Source organism: Stereum hirsutum, assembly GCF_000264905.1.
Source record: "Stereum hirsutum FP-91666 SS1 unplaced genomic scaffold STEHIscaffold_28, whole genome shotgun sequence".
Classification (NCBI taxonomy): Eukaryota; Fungi; Basidiomycota; class Agaricomycetes; order Russulales; family Stereaceae; genus Stereum; species Stereum hirsutum.
In genome coordinates, this window is record NW_006763158.1 from 62703 (window position 1) to 81361 (window position 18659).

The window sequence follows — 18659 nt, forward strand, 5'->3', positions numbered from 1 at the left end:
AGGCCGTGCAGAGAACAGGACTACGCTCTACTAGTTTAATAACGGAGATAGAGATTGGGTAGGATCCACTGCATTCTTGCCCGATGGTGAATACAGTGGCACCTCTCGGTGGAGAATATGTACCCTTGAGATGTACAAAATGGGGGAAGCGGTACTCAGGCCTTCCTCGGTCATTGTGGCCTCGTTCTCTCCGTACGACTTTTACCACTGGGCGGCCACATCATATCAGGGCTCCTACTCGCAAAGGAAGGTGCTATTATAGACGACGAACGAGAGTAAAGACAGGCCATTAGACATTGAAATTCAGAATGTGGACAGGTCACAGGTGGTACAGAAACGCCGTATCCATAAGTAAGAGTAAGTGTGGCAGACGATGTAAACGGAGGCAGCAGAGGCAGTACGACAGAAAGAAACAAGGTGAGAATGTCCGGGCGCAATGACAGTATGATAATGAAAGTAGAGTCCGAGTCCGAGTCCATAGGATATATCAACAACAGTAGTGGCGGCATAAGGAGCGTGATGATCTGCAGTTAACAGATGCGGAGCAAACGAGCAAGGGGAGCGAGGCGGACTTCAAATGAGTGGTGCTGATAGCTGCAACGGGGGTTCAGAGACGAGGAGCAGGACCGAGGCAGGTGGAAGATCCATAGGAACGCGAGAGGTAGACGGTGCGGTACAGGGACTAGAACTAGTAGTGTTTAGGGTAAGAACGGCAAACCGGGGATACTAGAGGACTGAAGCAGGGAGAATTAGTACGAGAGGATATGTAACGTAAACATGCACCTATACAGCGGATATAGAATCAAGGTAATATAATATGGGAATAGGATAGTGTAACACATAGTAGAGGCGATGGTCGAGTGAGAGTCGAAAGCAGAGACAGGTTCAGTCCGAGTGTTCGAAGACGAGTCCGAGTCTGAGTCCGAAGATGAAGTTTTGAGTCCGGGGCTGAAGGTAAATAGACGAGAGTCAAAACTATGCGATAATAAACGAACAACATGTTGAATGTAAAATAAGTATGTAGTGCAACGGAAGGAAGCGAGGACCGGTGTGTATTGGTATATGTCCGTCCAAGAAAACAGTCCATTGGCGTACTTACAATGCTGGTAATATAACAACGGTCGGGGGATGGCGGAGTCACGAGTTAAATGGGGCGATGAGATGGAGACGAGGATAATGGTAAACGAAGAGAGCAGAGAGTTGGTTGAGTATATGGGGGTCGTGGCGATATTCAGAACAAAGCTTCGGAATTGTCTTACCACCAGTGGACTTCGCAGGGAAGCGAATGAGGGGCGAGCGAGGATGAATGTACGAAGGTGAAGTGAAGTGGAGCGGACAAAGGCGGACTTTGGCAAGTCAGTACCTCTGCGAACGAGCAGCTCCACGAGGTTGTGATATCACATTGCCTTCGAAGCGAACCCTTCCAGCATGGCGTAAAGAACCCACGGCCCGTGTAACTTCCACGATGTCGAAGTCCTCGTGCTTATCCGGTGGCATGGCTAGAAGAAAGAAAGAAAGAAAGAACAGCGTTAACGTTCATCTTTATGTACTTACTACGAAGCGCCGAACGTCGGATGGATGGATCAAAGCAGACAAGGAACGTACCAGCGTTGAGGTACCCAAGCAAGGTCTCGACTGTCATCTCGTCCGAGCTCTCGTATGTCGTGCGCCAGAGGTGTTCGATCGAGAACCTAACGAAGCGAACCCTTCCATCCTCCACGTCCAACTCCGCTGCACCACTGAACTCGGGCTCGTCTTCTTGATAGTCCACCTGCATCCCTTCATCCGGCTCCCCCTCAGCGTCCACGTCCATGTCCTCGTCAGGCTCCCCCTCTGCATCTTCTTCGCCTTCCGCATCCTGGTCCTGTCCATGGGCAGAAGGACTGGTGCTGGCGAAATCCGCCTCAGGGTCGGAAACTGGACGGATAGGAAGACCGAAGTACTCGAGGGCCTTGACAGCGTCACCCGAAAATCCCTTATCGAGCTCTTTCGCCGCACGTTTTTGGCTACGAACAAGAAACAAGGGCGTATTGACGTCAGTCGCCGCTCAAGACCGAGAGAGAAAAACACTCACAATCTGGCCAAACACCCCCCCTTATGCACTCCCCACGGATGCCAACACCACCTCGTATCCTTCCTCAACGCCACCCACTTCGAACAAAGCCCACAAAGCACCCTATGCGGTTCCACAGTCCCCCTCGGCTCCCTCAACAACACGTCCGCCCTCAGCAACGCTACCCTCTCCGGTGCTGGCATCCTCTTCGACGTCGTTCCAGTGCCGGTGCCGGTAGAAGAGCCGTTGCCTGCGCTTCCGTTAGACGCATGGGATGGAGTCCGAGCGGAGGGCCTGGAGTGCAAGTACTGCGACGTGGATGTGTACGGCGTGGCGGTAAGAGAGTTATAGTCCCCTTTGCGAATGACGACATTCTTAACACCAACTCTTCCTTCCTTCTCCCTCTCCCTCTCCATTTCCTTCAATGTTTTCCCGACCGGCACACCAACCCCCGCTCGCATGCTATCAACGGCCGAAGGCGAGCCCGTCGATCCGCCAGCCTGAGATCCACGCCCACTAGGCTCATAAACAAACTGCGCCGGGACCTCCCTCGCCCTAGCTTCCTTCGCCTCCTTATTCGCCTGTCTCGCCGAAGCTGTCCCTTTGACGAAAGTGTACGTCGTCGTAGGCGGAGACTGACCATCCATGCCGGTGGGCGGGGACGTGCGAGAATGGGCAAGGGGAGGCGAGGCGTGAGAGGAGCCGGAGATGGACGCGGGTCCGGGTGGGTAGGCGGAGCTGGGAGGATAGGAAGTCGAAGGCGGGAAATCTTGAGCCTGGTGTGATGGGTGCGGTCGTGGCGGTGGCGGCGGTGGAGGTGGAAGTGTGGACATAGTCGACCCTTGCTGAGTCCGCATGAACGGCTGCGCCCTAAGACAGTGTAGAAAACAAGTCAGTCCGTCGAACACAATACACATAACACAGAGTAGAAAGCTGGAGGGACTGACCTCGCCTTCTTTTTCAGACAGCTCCTCCGATGCGCATCCCATGGAATACTACAATACGTCGAGTTTGGCCTAAGCCGGATCCATTTATCGCACGCAGCGCATAACACCCTATACGCCTCGAACCTCGCCACTTGGGGGTCATTGGCAAGGTAGTCGATACGTTCTTGTTCGGTGCGTTTGGCGCGGCGGATGGGTTTTTGGGACTGGGATTGGGACTGCTGATGAGGGGCGGGGTACGGGTCGGTGGAGGCCGGGTGGGCGTGAGCGTGCGAGGTGGAGGTGGTGGGGGAGGTTGTAGGGGATTGAGCATGGGAGTGGGTGAGAGCATGGGCGTGAGCATGGGCGTGGTGGTGTGGGCGTGGGTAGCCGGAAGTGACGGAAGAGTCGACAGCCGATGAAGGAAGGTTCGAATGACGTGGATTATGGACGGTCGAAGCAACAGACGCAGAAGTCGAATTGGAGGCCGGGTTAGGAGAAAAGTCGGGGCGGAGGTTATGTGGAGAAAGAGGGTGAGGGAGCGATGAGGCGGGTCGAGGACCCAGGGGGTGAGGGTTGTTGGCGAGAGTGTTGGCAGCAGACAGGGGCGGGCTTCCGGCTGCAGACGTGTCAGCACGAACGGCGGCTTTAGCACTGGATTTTGTGGAAGAAGAGTCAGCGGGTTTATCCATGTCGGGCGGGGGTATATGAAAAAAAAAACGGTGAAAAATAGTAGCGGTGGTGGAAGGAAGAAAACAAAAGGTCGGAGGAGATAAAGCGCTCTTGTTCCTCGGAATCCCAATATTAAGAACTAAGAACTGCTCCGCCAAACAAGCTCGACGCCAGCAGGTTGATTGCAGCGCTACGAAGCAGAAAAAAGTCTCGTGAGCATCACCACGATCACGTCCAGCACAGCACTGAACTCCAAGCCAGGCAACAGAAAACCTCGCTAAGCACGGCAACAGCGACTCTCACGAAGCAGGGAAACCCGCACAGGAGGCTCCCCAGGGCGGGTAGGTAAGACGACGACCATATGCGGGTCTCTCGCACCTCACTAGTCGTCCCACATCCACCTGTTCCCTCCCCGGCAACACCGGGCGCGCAGCGTCTTCCAGCCCCGCCCGGGATTCCGAAAGTAGAGAAGGCTCCAAATGGAGCAGGAACTGGGACAGGAAATGATAGAATGTCAAGTGTCAAAAGAGAAAACAGAAGAAAAGAACGAGTCCTGAAACAGTATGATGAGAAGAATGGGCCTGAAACGACGTCATGGAAAGGAAGAACAAGGCTAAGTCTTGAAACGAACGCCGCGGGACACATGAACGCATGAGACGCGTTTCGTGCGACACGGAGCAGAATGGAGAGAGGACGACTAATTGTCACAGCAAAGCCTGGGAGGCGATGCGTAGTGATCGACATAGAACAGAACACATCAGATGGAGAAAAACATTCTTCACCGAAAACAGATCGCATAGCAATACTTTGTTTCCCCTGTCAGGTCCCACGCTGGCCACCATCAAACGCATGCATCGACCTCCGATGCGAAAGAGGTGGATGTATGCGCCAGTGCTGAGCTTGTCAGTGCGATATGGATCACCTCGAACGTCTCCTACATGTCGCGCGCGCAACGGTCACAGCATCAATCCTAAATGAAAAAAGGCTAAGCAGGCTCAAAACCAGACTACCAGCCGAGCGCCACCAGGACCCGCAGCAACAAATGCAGATCCGGGCAGTGTTCGACAACAAACATCAAAATCCCAAATGCACAACAGATTCAAAGCGCCAGACACCAGATTGGATAGGCGCCGAACAACAGACATCAGCAACAGGGAACCAGAAGAGAGGCGAGAACGGGAACGGACACAGTGACACAGCAGGCGCATCACCACCGACAACGCATCACATCCACCAAGCACGGAATCACCGTTCGGGAACTCTCGCAAGGCAATGGAGAGGTGTGATTCGCATCGCTCACTCCCTCAGCCATTCGATCATCATCGACCTTCGACCGTTGTTGAAAGACAAACAGAAATCCAGGCTCGTTCGAGCCGGCTCTTCAAAACTCCTACTCTCCCCGCATCAAACCCCGGCAAACACATCAAAATCCCGACTCAAAAGCATCAAAATACCACCGCACAGCCAAAGCCGACGCCACCATCTAAAGCGTGTCGTCTATTCCAGAGAAAACAAACCCTATCCCAGAACTCCAATGATAGATAGCCGGATCAGCCTCTGCAGCTAACGCGTTATGTTTGATACGCGAGCAGGCACGAACATAACAGTGTTATGTGGCTAGTTACGAACGCAAAAACACAATAGATGAGGGAGCTCGGTGAGAATCGTGCGAAGGCATAAGCAGGAACTTGCGTTCGCACATGAGTCCAGCCGAAAGAAGCTGATGCGTATGAGCATGTCCTAGCGCGCCGCCACCGGAAAGAAACACCGCAAGCGGAAAGTCTCTTCCCGAAATAGGAGAAAGCGGGTTGCACTTCACTCCCAAACTAGGAGTCTTCATCCCAAAATAATTGGCTCAGGAGGCTCGTTCGCGAATGCATAAGTCGCGTCCGTGCGTCAGTCCATCCGAAGGACAAAAGCGAGACATGACCTGGGTACGAAGGTCGTCCTCCCCAGGGGAAAGAACCACCGCAAGCGGGCAGTCCATTCCCAAAACAAGACGTCTCTATCCCAAAACAAGACGACTCTTCCCCAAAACAGGACAAATCCCCACATCCTCCTCTCCCAAAGGAAACCTCCCCTGCCCAAAATAGCGGGTACTGCCTCCCGAAATAGCGGGAGAGAAGGTAGGGGTAGGGTCACGTTTTCCTTCCCGGGGCGGGAAGAAACGCGAAACCGAAGTAGGGTTGCTGCCCGCAATGGCAACGTCAACGACTCTGGCAGGAAGGTGGAGCAAAGCGCCACGAATAGCACGGTTCGGCTGGGCAGAGGGCGTGCGGTGGGAAGATGTTACTCCAGAGCAGATAAATGAGGCTGCTCGACGATGTTCTCTGAGATGGCAAGGCAAAACGCGGAGTAGTGACGAGCGGAAGCGAAGAGACGAAAGAAGACAGGGTCGAAGAAGAGAACGGAACCGAGATAAAACAAAACAAAACAAGGAAATCAAAAAGCTCAAAAAACGAAAGCAGAAAAAAGAAACGCACCAAACCCCTTGATGAGTCTCCCAATATTTCATCGTGAACGCCCCCGCCTTATCCTCGTCCCTAACCGAAATGAGCTCGCCACAGGTCTCACACGCGATTATACCCTTCTCCACGTCCTCCGCGTCTCCGTCTCCCTCCCCCTGCGCGTCTTCGTCGACATCCCCCACCGTCTGTCGAGCCTTCATGTCCCGCGATTCAGAGTCATCCTTTGCACCAGGTGCGACGAGCTTGACCTCTTCGACCACGGGAGGGTCGAAAGCTTTCAGCGACGGAGAATGCATGGCTACCGGCGAGTCGATCTTCGTCGCAGCGGTGGTAACGGTCGTAGGCGAGGACGGAACATCGACCATCTCATGATCCCCATCCACATCTACATCCTTCCCATCTCCCTCAGCCTGCTCCTCCTTCACATCCACTCCGCTCTCGTCCGCGGGCATCACCACCATCTTCGTCTTTTCCTCAACAGCACCGTCCCCATCGTAATCCTCGTCCAACTGAAGCTGCCGTCTCGGCTGGTGCGCTTTCTCGACGGCGACGGAGTTGGTGCTGTTGATGTTGGCGGCGGTGGTGTTGGTGTTGGGCGACTCGTTCTCCGAGCCCGAGCCAGGCGCTTTGCGTTTGTGGGGTATGCTGTAAGCGGAAAAGCGTCCGAAGAGCGGGGTGGGGTGATAACGCGGCGTCAGCATCTGTCCATCGGGATGGACATTACAAAAAGCGACGCAGTGGTGGACTATGGGAGTCGATTCGAGATCGGAAGGAATGTGGAACGTGGAAGGGAGGAAAGCGACAATCGGAGAAGGATGAACGACGTACGAAGAAGCGGGGCGAGACGGGGTGTTCGAAGCGGGTGAAGGTGAAGGCCTGTGTGTCGATCGATATCGTGTCACGACGAAGACACGGAGCACGCGTCAGTTCGGTGGTAGTTTCGCTTTGAAAAGCCAAGCGATGCTGCGGAATAAGACACACCCCATGTTCGTCATTCTGTTTTTCCTTTCCGTTTGATCTTCAACTACGACAACAGGGAGCGGAGATCTGGGAAGATAATGCTTGGCCGGGGAGGCGATCCGGTTCGGTTCGGTCGAGGTCGAGGTCGTGTGGTGAGGGGAGGGTCGTCCGTGTGGTCTGAAGTGCGAGAGGTCGGATGGACGAATTGATCGAGTAGTTGAGTGGTTCGAGACTTAAAGGGAGTATAGACTATAGGTTATGAGCAACGATGCAGAACGACGCGACGTGAGAGTCAAAAAGGAGGGTGAAGACGACAACAGTCCGAAAAGAAAGAAGGTTTGTTATAATAAAACGCGATCGGTGCGCTGGCACAGGCCCTGGCGCGTAGTCAGACACGGAAAAGACAGAGGGATGAAGCGGGGTAAATAATTGAACGCGGGGCAGGGAGCGACAACGGGACGTGAGACGGGAAAACAAAGAAGAGGGGGGCAGGAGAAACGAAACGGAGAGAAAAGAAAGCGGACGGGAACGAAGACAAAAAAGGGAGGGCGAACGGCAGGACGAAGGATATGGGTGAGAAAGTGATGGCGGCGAGGGGCGTTTTGACGGCTTGATCATGGCCAGAATTCTTTCTAATCTTGTTGTTTTCGGTGTGAGAAAGTGCTGGAAGGGGGAATGTTCGCCATTCATTCAAGCATCAGGAAACAAATCGCAGCTGGCCATCATCCTTGATACGCCTTGTCCGAGGCTGTGTCCTCCCCATCGCGCTCTATTCCCGACCTGCCCGTACTGCACCTTGCAACGAAGACATACCCAGTACGCGTAACGATACCCGTCGCTCGGTCCATATCGCGATCCAAGACATAAAACATAAGACAAAAGCAAACCCGGTCAGTTTCGGACAGGAGAACGCGATTGGACCAGCCAGGATGAATTCAATGAATCACCGTGATTCTGTTCGACATTTCTCCGTGCATCCATTGGCTTCCCTTCCGTCGTAACCTCTATTCCCCATTCGCGTCCATTCGAGCGCCACGCCCACGCCACTCACTCAAACATGAGACAACCTAAAATCAGCCAAATCCTCGTCGTCATAGACACCGCCACGAAAACATACAGACCGCTCTCCTCGTCTTTCCATGTGTTTCCATCCACGAATGGACGAAGATAACAGAGACAGAAAACACGAGTTGGACGAGAAGATTAGAGAAGCAGATAATTGCCTGGGAAGCCTTCCGAACCTTCTTCCTCTTCCGTCTCCCAACAGTCGCTTCGATACCCCGCACTGCCCGCGCTCCTTCTCTTCTCCCTCCCACCTTCCAAACTTGAAATCCCCACAATTATGAATGTTCCTCATCTGGTTGTTTGCATCTCGTTTCGGTTTTTTTGTTTCCTTCCGCGCAGGAAAGACAGCAAGTTGACACGTGTTTGAGCTGGCGTTGGGGTTGTCTCCAGGTTGTTTTTTATTGTCTTCCATTGTCGGAATAAGCATGTCTCTTCTCTTGCCTTGTGTCTCGTTTTCGCTTGCATTGTGTTCGGTTTGTCCTTGTTCGTCTTGTCGTGTGCCACTCCCTGGTTTTGTTTCGTTGTTGTTTCCTCGGAGGAAAGTGCCAAAAATACATCCAACCGTCGTGCCACGTGAGCATCCCGGCCGTTTCCGGCCACATAAATTCCGATTTGTTGCTCGGCTCCTTTCTATTCGCTCTGACGATGACCTCTTCTTCTCTCACCCGAGCTCACCATCCTCTCGACGTTAAGTATGTTGCAACCGTATATTTTTCGTCATTACGCGCCCTGTGCCTCTATCTTATCTCTATCTTGTCTATTAGCCGAACCTATCGACGTCTTTGGCTCGCACTGGATATTGATAGACAACCTGTTGCTATCCGTCTGTTGCTGTTGCGACCTGGCGACCGTACTAGCCAGCACCGGTACCGTACTCTGTTGTTACTCTGTAGCTTCTTGACTCTTGACATCTCCGCTGCGATATCATAAACATAATCGTATGTTCTTGGACCCCTCTGTATCCGGTCTGTTTGGTACGCCGCATCCGTCTGCTGAACATATGTCGTGACACTCGTGCTCCGAGATGTCCGTGTACTGACGGAATGCACCCTAGAGGGCAGTAACTCAGGGAAAAGGATCAGATTGACGAACAGATGGATTCATGTGTCTGTCGAAATGTCGATGGTGTTTGCTGGTCGAACATCTCACCGCCTGTGGCCTACGCTTTGATGCACTCCTCTCTTTTATATATCACTAAGTATAATCTGAGCGTTTCCCAGCAGAGCCCGTTTCAAAAACAGCAGTCCATTCAAGAAATCATGTCTGCCTGAAGACAAAACGAATATCAGGTCCCACCGACACACCGCATCTACTCCCCTTCGTATGCGGGTGGCGGCATAGCGTCCTCTTCGCGCATCATTCCTTGTTGCACTTGCATCAACCGCAGCTCCTCCACTTGAGCTCTAATGGCGGCGAATTGATGGCGAATATCATCGACGCTATTCCTCCCAGCCCTTCGTCTATCCCCAGGATCAGCGGTTCGCCGACTAACGCCTCCACCTTGATGACTCTCAGCTTCATCCCCAGCAGTCGTCGAGACTTCATTCGTTGTTTCGCCTGCTAAGAAAAGGAATCATTCTCTTGAAGCGGCCGCGATGGTCTCTGTGACGTACCGGAGAAAGAGTGATCATTGAGGTTCTCCGATATTCCTTGTCGTCCATTTGCGGGCCATTTATTCGCGGAAGATATGGTACGGTTGATATCTGCCTCGGATATCGCCTGTGTACGCTGAGTCCAGGTTATGAATGGATCAACAATTGATGGCTGAATCTGTAAGTCCAGAGTAGACCGCCTTCGTTGTGACATTCTGCGCCGATAAAGGAGTATTGCGACCAGCGCCATGATGACGAGCACGCCACTGATTCCGCCCACAACGTCTCCTATCAGATGTGTTCGTGATCGTTGGGGTGAGGGTGTGGCAGATGTTGTGAAAGGACTTTGGGATGAGGTTGCGGACGAGGGTGCTGTGGTAGGACCTTCGGATGAGGTCTTAGACTCTGGTGAAAGAGATGAGGAACTGTTCTGCGAGTCGTTTGAGTCGGTGCTATATTGGGGGACACAAATGAGCTCTGTATCGACAGTACCGAGGACAACAAATAATAACGCACGTATAGAGTACATAGTCAAACAATAACAGGGAGGAAATCGAGTCTGACGTGATGGAGAGCGTGTGCTCGCCGTTCGGAATTGTACCATTGGTATATACCGGAACGTTATACTCGTAGTCTGCGGAGGATGGGTCTGGGAGGTGGGTAAACTGTACCGGCGCCTGGTCGTCGAGAGTGATGTTCAAGGATGTGTTCGTTGTGACTCCTTGGACGGAATTGGCCAGTATGAAGTAGGCATATACGGCGGTCCCTTAGTACAAGTAACTTATATGAGTCGCGCAGTCAACATGGTAAGAGACTAGTCACTAATAATACGCACCGTTGAACACGATGTTTACTACTGGGCCCGGATCGACTCCTTCAGTATGAGTAGCATCATGCCACGTTCCTTCGTGTGCTTGCGAGGCGTCTGGTTGTGCGGCACCGTGACAACCTTGGCAGCCAGATCCTGCAATCCATGTATTGCCCACCTGGTCTATATACGTGGGGACTAGGCCCGTGACTTCATCGCCGTGTGTGTCGTCAATGGTAATGTTAGTAGGGATTGCATGGGTGAAAGGCGCGGCTTTAAGCCAGAAGTACCACATAAGAAAAGATAGACGACACCCCATGCTGGCAATCGGTGTCTTGGATGTGGGGGATAAGCATTCACGTTCATGAAGCTATACGCTTACTGGACTTAGTGCTCCGGATCTTGTTGAACAGTCTCTTCCTGATGTGATGTGATGTTGCTATGTCGGAATTGCGGTACAGCCTGAGAATTGTATAAAGATATCTAAATTGAGAGAATATAATGATGTCCATCATCATAAAGCGGTTCATGAGCGAGGGTTTTAGTTATCAATATGCTGGTGCGAAGGACTCAATGTATCGATAGACCTGTCACAGGGAGTGTGTAGTAATCACAGTGCACCTGAGGCAGGCTATTTACGGTTACATAGGGTTATCAGGTCCTCACCAGGCGGATTGATCAAGTGTCGATGACTTGATCGTACTTGAAACGTCTCTCGCATACTGCCAGTTCTGGCGGATTCGTTATCCTTCGTGTACGGTACAAGATCAAAACTCACTTGGTTCACTCAATCTGGCTACAGCACCTGGGGTCCGTGGGAAGTGCATTGATAGGTTCGTATAATTACAAGAAGGTGATTGAATCGAATACATCGCTTTCCATTGTTTGCAGTACTCATCGTACATGGTGATCTGCATTCCTCCTATATCAGATTCAACTCGATTGACATCGGGTAATAAACGTAATAATATCACCTTTCGAAAATAAGGACTGTCACTTTTCCAGCTCGTACGCAGGTAGAACACTCTGGTACCCTTCATGGAGGGTCAAGAACCGACATATAGATTGTTCTGAAAGTATACATTTATGGTGAAGGGCATCGTGTCTGACTCGTTAGTGAGACGAGCGAAACTGGTACAAATCGATGTGTAGTCCTAATCGTGAGCAATAGAATCGCTGGCGAGTACAGCAGCCCTCTCAGACCGAGGCTTAAAACAACACTTGAATGGCCTTGGATGGCTGAAAAAACGTCGAAGGCGTAAAATCTGTGAGACTACACCTGACCATACAACTAAGTAACTAGAAAACTTGAACCGGGACATACCTGACTGTTCCGTCCTCATGATCTACGGCTGGTTCTATAGGATTGCCATTCGCATCCAGAGGTTTGGCGGTGTTGAAAACGGAAAGAACTTTGGCGATGCAAATGAACGCAATTGCATCAGCGAACCTTCGACCTGTTAGATGATACAAACAGTCAATGGAAGTACTGTTAACTAAGGCGCCGATATTGAATCTTTACCTGGACATATTCTACGATTCGGATAGATCAGGGCCTGTTCGTCACGAGAAGTTGAGTTATTAATCGCATACCTTCTACCAAACCCGAAGACGAACTTCGCAGGATCCTGCTCAGCCTCACGATCCGATGTGGCAATGAACCTCTCTGGATTGAACGTGAAGGGGTCCGAGTAGTACTGTGAATTGCGCATGATGTCCCTGTACAATGTTTGTTAGCATAACGCGACATACGAGTTTGCTCGAGGTAAACACCGCTTACCACACGTTCACGATAACCATAGTCGATTTTGGAATTAGGTATCCGTCATAGATATCATCTTGGCGACTGATATGCGGAAATGCTGGGGACGACGCGTTATACTTAACAAAAATACCGGGAGAGACGAAAACAGGAGGAATAGCCCACCGAGAGGAACAGGCGGGTAGAACCTGAGTAGCTCCTTAATCAGTGCCTCGACATAGGGTAAGTTCGGACGATCTTCCATCATAGGCAATCTTTCGTGTCCAACCACACGGTCAATCTCCGCTTGAGCCTTGGCCTGAGCCTCAGGATATAGCATCATGACGAGGAAGAAATTGCTCATGACAGCCGGAGTCTGATATGCCGCGGACATGAGCTTATCAGTCCTTTTGATTCAACTGTGAAATAAACGTACGGTATCAGATGATCCTAGAAGATCGTAGATCATAGGCTTGTTACACTTTCACATTTGAGAGAAGATGGCGACTTACCAGCCCAGACGCCCGCCGCTGTCCATTTGAGGTGATGTTCTTGCTCAAAAGTAGGTCGTGGACCGAAACATTCAAGGTTCCTTGAGACAAAGGAGGGCTCTGCTTTTCCTTCCAACTAATGATAAAATGATTGTTAATAATATCTCGTTCATAGACCACAAGGACCGTCGGACCCACCACCTGTTCTTTGACGAATCCAAACGGCACCGCTCCCATTTCGTCGAGGGCCGTTTTGTACGGGCGAATCAGATGCTTCCACCTTCCGCCTGGAAGCCAATGCGGTATGTATCTCACTAAGATATACTATCAATCTAAGTATCAAATCTAGGTTCTTCAGCGAATGCGGCTCACATAGGGGGACAACGTCCACGGGAAATAACCCGAAATCGGTGACATGGTCGAACGCCTCCATACCCCGCTTCGCACATCGAATCACTGGGTCCTCGCCTTCCATTTTCGGGTGATAGCCGTAGAGAAAGGGCAGAATTGTACGACCTAGGAGCCTATACGAACGATGCTTAACTCTTTTACAAAGATAGAGCTTGCGGCACTTGAACCTTACGTTCGAACATGATCTGCAAAATCGTCAGGGGACTCCAGGAGCATTACCAAAAACCTACTGCTCTCTGACTCGAACGCACTGTGTAGAGGCTTCAGTGCAGCTGTACTACCGATAAATTGGGCTACCATTTGACGAGAAGTGCGAAGGCCGTGATCATAATCATTCAGGCCGATCATGTTGTGCAGTTCTACAAGACGCACGACATAAAGTGATGGTCTGCAAAATATATTTGTTACCAGGCTATGGCGCAAGAAGAAGAAATCATACCTGTCACAGTAAATTGCACCTCTTCGCTCCAGCAGTTCGATAGCAGTTTCTTTCGAGTTGACGATGAGAATACGCCAACCGAGGGAAGTCAGATATGTCAGACGACCTGCCTTCCAGTCGGATGAGAGTTACGAAACCCACTCAAGAAGATGTTACTTACCCCATCGTTTGCTCCATTGAGCATAAACTTCCCATTTCCTTTGCTGTGCCTGATGCAGCATCCGCAGATTTCCAACCCAAGGCAAGCCTTTTGGACCAGGTGGAAGGATGAGTGACCGTGAAGCCAAATATTTAGGGCCAAGACGCAGAAGCAGGGCGACTGCAAGAAACACAAGAGCCACATCCAGTATTATCGGCCAAGTATCGAAAAGAGGCATGCTGTAGTAAATAATTGAGGGTGTCGACCTTGAAATCGGATGAATGGGCTCGTATATATACCAGAGAAGAAAGAGTTGGAGCAAAGACGCGCATATCCCATGTCAGTGGGATAGCAGAGGGTTTCAGCTAAGAGATACGGTCCATTCTATTCGTAACGCCAGATACAGTGTCAGCGGGAGTCTGGAGCTTCGCTGCGATTATACATTAGCCACAGGGTGGGTCACGAAGGAGGAGCAAAAAACCTATGGCGAATGAAGGACTAACGATTTCGAGCTACATGTCCATACGGTAAATCCTTTCCCAGATGGAAGCAAGGTTAGACTTGTGTTTTCTGTCCAACGTGACGGCGTCTGTGAAAAGAACGCGATTCGATGCGTTATGAGGTGCCAACAGTCGAGAACTCAATAGTTCCGACGATAGGAGCGAGCTTGGACATAAACTTAGACTGTTTCACGCGAGGTAGCAAGCAGTATTATCACTTGATCCTCACCATGAGCAGAGCAGACCAAAGAGAGAGAAAAGACGCGCCGGTAAGCGCTTTCATTCCGAGAACGCTGTAGTCATGTATAACGCGTACTGTGAGAAGCAGTCATGCGTCGTAGCTTCCTGCCCTATTCATGGCACAGCGCACACACCAGTAGTAGAAGTCAGTCACAGTATCAGCGTTCCTCCGAGACGACCGCCTGTAATCGATGTACGGGTCACTGAGTGAGTGGAACATTCATGAGAATGTGCGCTGTCGTGAGCCCACTTGATACTTTACTGCCAGGTATGATGTAGAAAGAAACAGGACCAGTGTTCATATCGTCGAAGCAAATTCAGAAGGAAAGGTCGAGCGATTTGGATGGGAGGGAATGGGTCCCGAAAGAGCGTCGTTTCAATTGAATCGGAGTTCATCAGGGCCCGGGACACTCCGATGGGGGTTGCCCGAAGGGCGACCTCGAAAACAGGTAAAAATATGCAATTTCAGCCTGGCGAGGGCTTAAAATATGCAAATTCCGGGAAGGGTAGGGCGCCTATTGGCGGGTTTTGTGTGGCGAGACAGGCTCGATTTTACCCTCATAACCCCACATAACCTCAACTTATCCTAACCTAGCCTAATCAGAACCAACTTCTGTCACATCTGTTGGATAGGTTAGGGGAAGTTGAGGTTAGGTTAGGTAAAAGTTGAGGTTATGTGGGGGTCTACACCAATAATTTGCCAATAATACGCAAATTTTCGGGAGACCTCGGTGCTCCTAGGCTTAAAATATGCAATTTTTCGGGAGGGCTTCGCCCTCAGATCGCGTAAAAATATGCAACTCAAACCGGGCAACCCTCATAGGAGTGTCCCGGGCCCTAGTTCATCCCATTGACGATTGCACGCCACTTCGGGCATTTTTTACCCGAGACCCGTCCGTGCCATGCGATAACCATGCGACAGGAAGGAATGAGGTTCGACGCCAGACGCCGGTTGCCGTCTACCTTGTTTCCTGTCTTCGTCGCTGTTCGGCCCTGCCTTTCCTCCTTTGAAAGGCGCAATAGCTTTTTAGATATGCACCTGGATAGCTTTATGGACATTGTTGTGTCACAGGCAAGTTGGAGGGTGCGAGCTGACAGAAATGAACAGCTTAGTACCCGGAATATCGACGCCGCATAGTGAGCTGCGCAATCCCAAGTATCCTCGGTTTGTGGTCAGCCGATTGAACCCTATTGAACCTCATGCATGAGGGTCTCCTGTGAACCGTGTGTCCGTTGCTGAGCATTTCGAACACAGGCGATTTACACTGGATGATGATATTTTATCCTCGCATTTTCAACGTCCCAGGTCCCGGACACACATCTCGACTACCCCTCACCCTCAGTTGCAACTTCTTCTTGATATTTCTCGGAGGTGTATATATCAGATCGTACAACGTCTCACACCAAACCCTCGAAACGGCATCACTACCACTGCGATCAGCTGCGTCTCGACCTCGAAGGGCTCTCGGCCGCTGAGGCCCCGGTACCTATGCGACGACGACGACAGATATATAAGAAACCGTTTATGTTCTCGCAGAGATTTCTTCTCTCTAATAACATTTGCTCTCCCCTCTCTGTTTGTTCGCGGATTTGGTCACTCACTCGGTCGTTGGTACTGTGATTTTGTGGTTGCTCAAGGCCAACCCATTCGTCATTCTTTCAAACATCAACTGTTTTACTGTCTTTTCAACTTCTCTGCAAACTTCCCAGTGCTTCTCGCCTGATATTTCACAGATCATCTACCTGAGATAGACATAATGCTCTCTAAGGCGTTCGCGATCACATCCATTCTGCTCTCCCTCCGCTCATCTCTTGTCCAAGTCAACGCTCAACTCACCGGAACTGTCGGTCCTACGAACGTGCTGTCGACCAAGACCGTTACTTGTAGTGTGTTGGACTATGGAGGGGAGGTCGGGAGCAGCGACATTGGGCCGGCGATTCTGGATGCATTCAATGTGGGTCTCTTTTCGCTTTGCCTAGTCCAGAAGCATTAGTGGCGGTGGCTGAATTGCAGTCTTTGCTCGTAGGAATGTGTCCTGAAGAATGATGGCGCCGTGCTTTACCTCCCTGAGGGAGACTACGATATGCAAACTTGGGTAACACTCAATAAAGGATCTAACTGGGCCTTCCGCATGGACGGATTCATTACTCGTACCGGTCTGTCCCTATCATTCTCTCGCTTTTGCCATAGTTAGTTGATCGCTGTGGTGTTTGGCCTGGACTGTAGCGACAACCGGTGGACATATGATCATTATCGAGAACGCGGATGATTTCGAGATGTATAGTTCAACGTCTGCCGGTGGCTTCCAAGGCAATGGCTACGAATGCCGCAACGCTGGGTCTGTCATCTTTTCTCCTCACTTTCTCTTCTTCACACAAATTCCTCGACTGACTTGCAATAAATGGCGTCTGCCGTAGACCTCGATTCCTTCGCATCGTCACCTCGACAAACTGGTCCCTTCACGACCTCATCTTCGTCGACTCACCCGAGTTCCACGTCATCATCCAAGAAGGCTCAAATGGCGAGATCTACAACTTGGCCATTCGCGGAGCCGATATTGGTGGGAGCGACGGCATTGACATCAGCGGTGATAACCATTGTGCGTCCACACACTCGTTCCAATGGAGTCGATTTCTTTTACTGATGTGGCGCACGGCATGATGCGTTATTGAGTAGGGGTTCACGACGTCGAAGTGACCAACAGAGACGAATGTGTCACGATTAAGTCTCCCGCAAGCAACATGCTCATCGAGCAGGTCTGGTGTAACCAGTCTGGTGGATGCGCGTTCGGTAGCCTGGGCGCTGATACAGCCATTTCGAACATCTATTACAAGTAAGTGTAGCCGTCCATCATTTTCTTTCGTTTGAGTTTGAGATTTAGAGACACGCATGCTGACGAGTCGACAATCAAAAACAGGAACATCTATACGAATGGTGGAAATCAAGCCATGATGTTCAAATCGAACGGAGGAAACGGAACAGTAGATAACGTGCTCTTGGAGAACTTCAGTGTGTCCCTTCCTTCTATCTTGTCGTTTTTCTATTGGGCTCCTCACAAGCTTGCCGAATTCCTGCACAGGTTCTACCGGAACTGCCTACGGCCTCGACGTCAACCAGTACTGGTCCAGTATGACCGCTGTCGACGGCGATGGTGTCAAGCTCACGAACATCGAGTTCAAGAACTGGAACGGAGATGTCGTCAACGGAGTCAACAGGCCCCCAGTGCAATTTATCTGTGCCGATGGGGCTCCATGCGTTAACAGTACGTCTACAGTCCCGCTGCCCCTCGCGCCACTCCTTCCCATGCATATGTATTTTTCAATAGTGACCCTCACCGACGTCAACATGTGGTCTGAAACCGACAAGGCCATCTATAAGTGCGAATCGGCGTATGGAACCGGCGCCTGTCTCCAAGAAGTCGACTCTTCAATAACCTCATATGCAGCTAGTACGTCTTCGTACTCGCAGCCTACAGGATATACGAGCGTCGTGACTATGGATGGTGACTTGACCGCTGGGTTCACTTCTACGGCTTCGATCCCTGTTCCGTCAGTAACATATCCACTCAGTGGTTCTCGGCGAGAAACACGTTACTGACAAAGTGTGCTGTAGGACGATTCCATCTACCTTCTACCCTGGCCTTGCCCAGATCACCCCTCTCGCCAAGAACCTCGCCTCTGCTTCCGCTGCCGTGTCCGTTTCCGGATCAGCAAACTCTGTCGCGAACCTTGCCATCTCCTCTTCTGCTGCTGTCTCGTCCTCAGCCGTTATGAGTGCGTCCGCGTCAACGATCACATCGGCCGTAGCTTCATCGTCGAAGACCTCTTCTGTGGTAGCAGCCAGCTCCACGTCCAAGGCAGTTTCTGTGGTTGTTAGCTCGACCTCGACCTCGACCTCGTCCGCTGTTGTTTCCTCCTCGTGGGCCTCCCTCTTCTACTCTGCGTAGTATCATTACTGACACGTTGATATAATAGGTCTGTAACTGCTTCTGGTCAAGTCGTTAATGCTGGCTGTGCGCAACCCGAGAGCACTCCTTTCGCCAAGAGTCAGGAGTGGCGCGGGCATTTCAGGCGTGGGTTTGAGTCCAGGGCGTTATAGGTGTCTCGCTCGTATTACTACTGTGTCATTACGATCATGTATCCCAGTAGTTCCTCGG

General features: G+C 51.2%; 5 protein-coding genes across 5 annotated transcripts; 1 reads left to right on the top strand and 4 right to left on the bottom strand.

Moving 5' to 3' along the window:
• Window positions 1–261: 261 nt before the first annotated feature.
• Window positions 262–3668, bottom strand: STEHIDRAFT_106283 (uncharacterized protein; the record flags this gene model as incomplete). Its single annotated transcript, XM_007311523.1, has 4 exons — window positions 262–1499; window positions 1606–2006; window positions 2075–2923; window positions 3001–3668. 4 exons carry the CDS (start codon window positions 3666–3668, stop codon window positions 1357–1359), a joined length of 2061 nt encoding a protein of 686 aa, XP_007311585.1. The 3' UTR covers window positions 262–1356.
• Window positions 3669–5653: 1985 nt separating this feature from the next.
• Window positions 5654–6817, bottom strand: STEHIDRAFT_163804 (uncharacterized protein; the record flags this gene model as incomplete). The annotated part of the gene is made up of 2 exons (XM_007311524.1): window positions 5654–5837; window positions 6132–6817. 2 exons carry the CDS (start codon window positions 6815–6817, stop codon window positions 5654–5656), a joined length of 870 nt encoding a protein of 289 aa, XP_007311586.1.
• A 2633-nt stretch (window positions 6818–9450) lies between these two features.
• STEHIDRAFT_163805 (uncharacterized protein) lies at window positions 9451–10836 on the bottom strand (the record flags this gene model as incomplete). The annotated part of the gene is made up of 4 exons (XM_007311525.1): window positions 9451–9701; window positions 9755–10185; window positions 10250–10499; window positions 10569–10836. The coding sequence occupies 4 exons, from the start codon at window positions 10834–10836 to the stop codon at window positions 9451–9453; spliced, it is 1200 nt and encodes a 399-aa protein (XP_007311587.1).
• Window positions 10837–11695: 859 nt separating this feature from the next.
• Window positions 11696–14000, bottom strand: STEHIDRAFT_69656 (cytochrome P450; the record flags this gene model as incomplete). The annotated part of the gene is made up of 12 exons (XM_007311502.1): window positions 11696–11780; window positions 11866–11998; window positions 12064–12074; window positions 12135–12260; window positions 12322–12403; window positions 12469–12689; window positions 12791–12909; window positions 12972–13087; window positions 13146–13297; window positions 13357–13572; window positions 13624–13729; window positions 13784–14000. The coding sequence occupies 12 exons, from the start codon at window positions 13998–14000 to the stop codon at window positions 11696–11698; spliced, it is 1584 nt and encodes a 527-aa protein (XP_007311564.1).
• Window positions 14001–16259: 2259 nt separating this feature from the next.
• STEHIDRAFT_135809 (pectin lyase-like protein) lies at window positions 16260–18601 on the top strand (the record flags this gene model as incomplete). Its single annotated transcript, XM_007311526.1, has 10 exons — window positions 16260–16457; window positions 16530–16659; window positions 16730–16841; window positions 16921–17102; window positions 17180–17336; window positions 17421–17512; window positions 17583–17765; window positions 17829–18051; window positions 18116–18196; window positions 18478–18601. 10 exons carry the CDS (start codon window positions 16260–16262, stop codon window positions 18599–18601), a joined length of 1482 nt encoding a protein of 493 aa, XP_007311588.1.
• Between the last annotated feature and the right edge of the window lie 58 nt (window positions 18602–18659).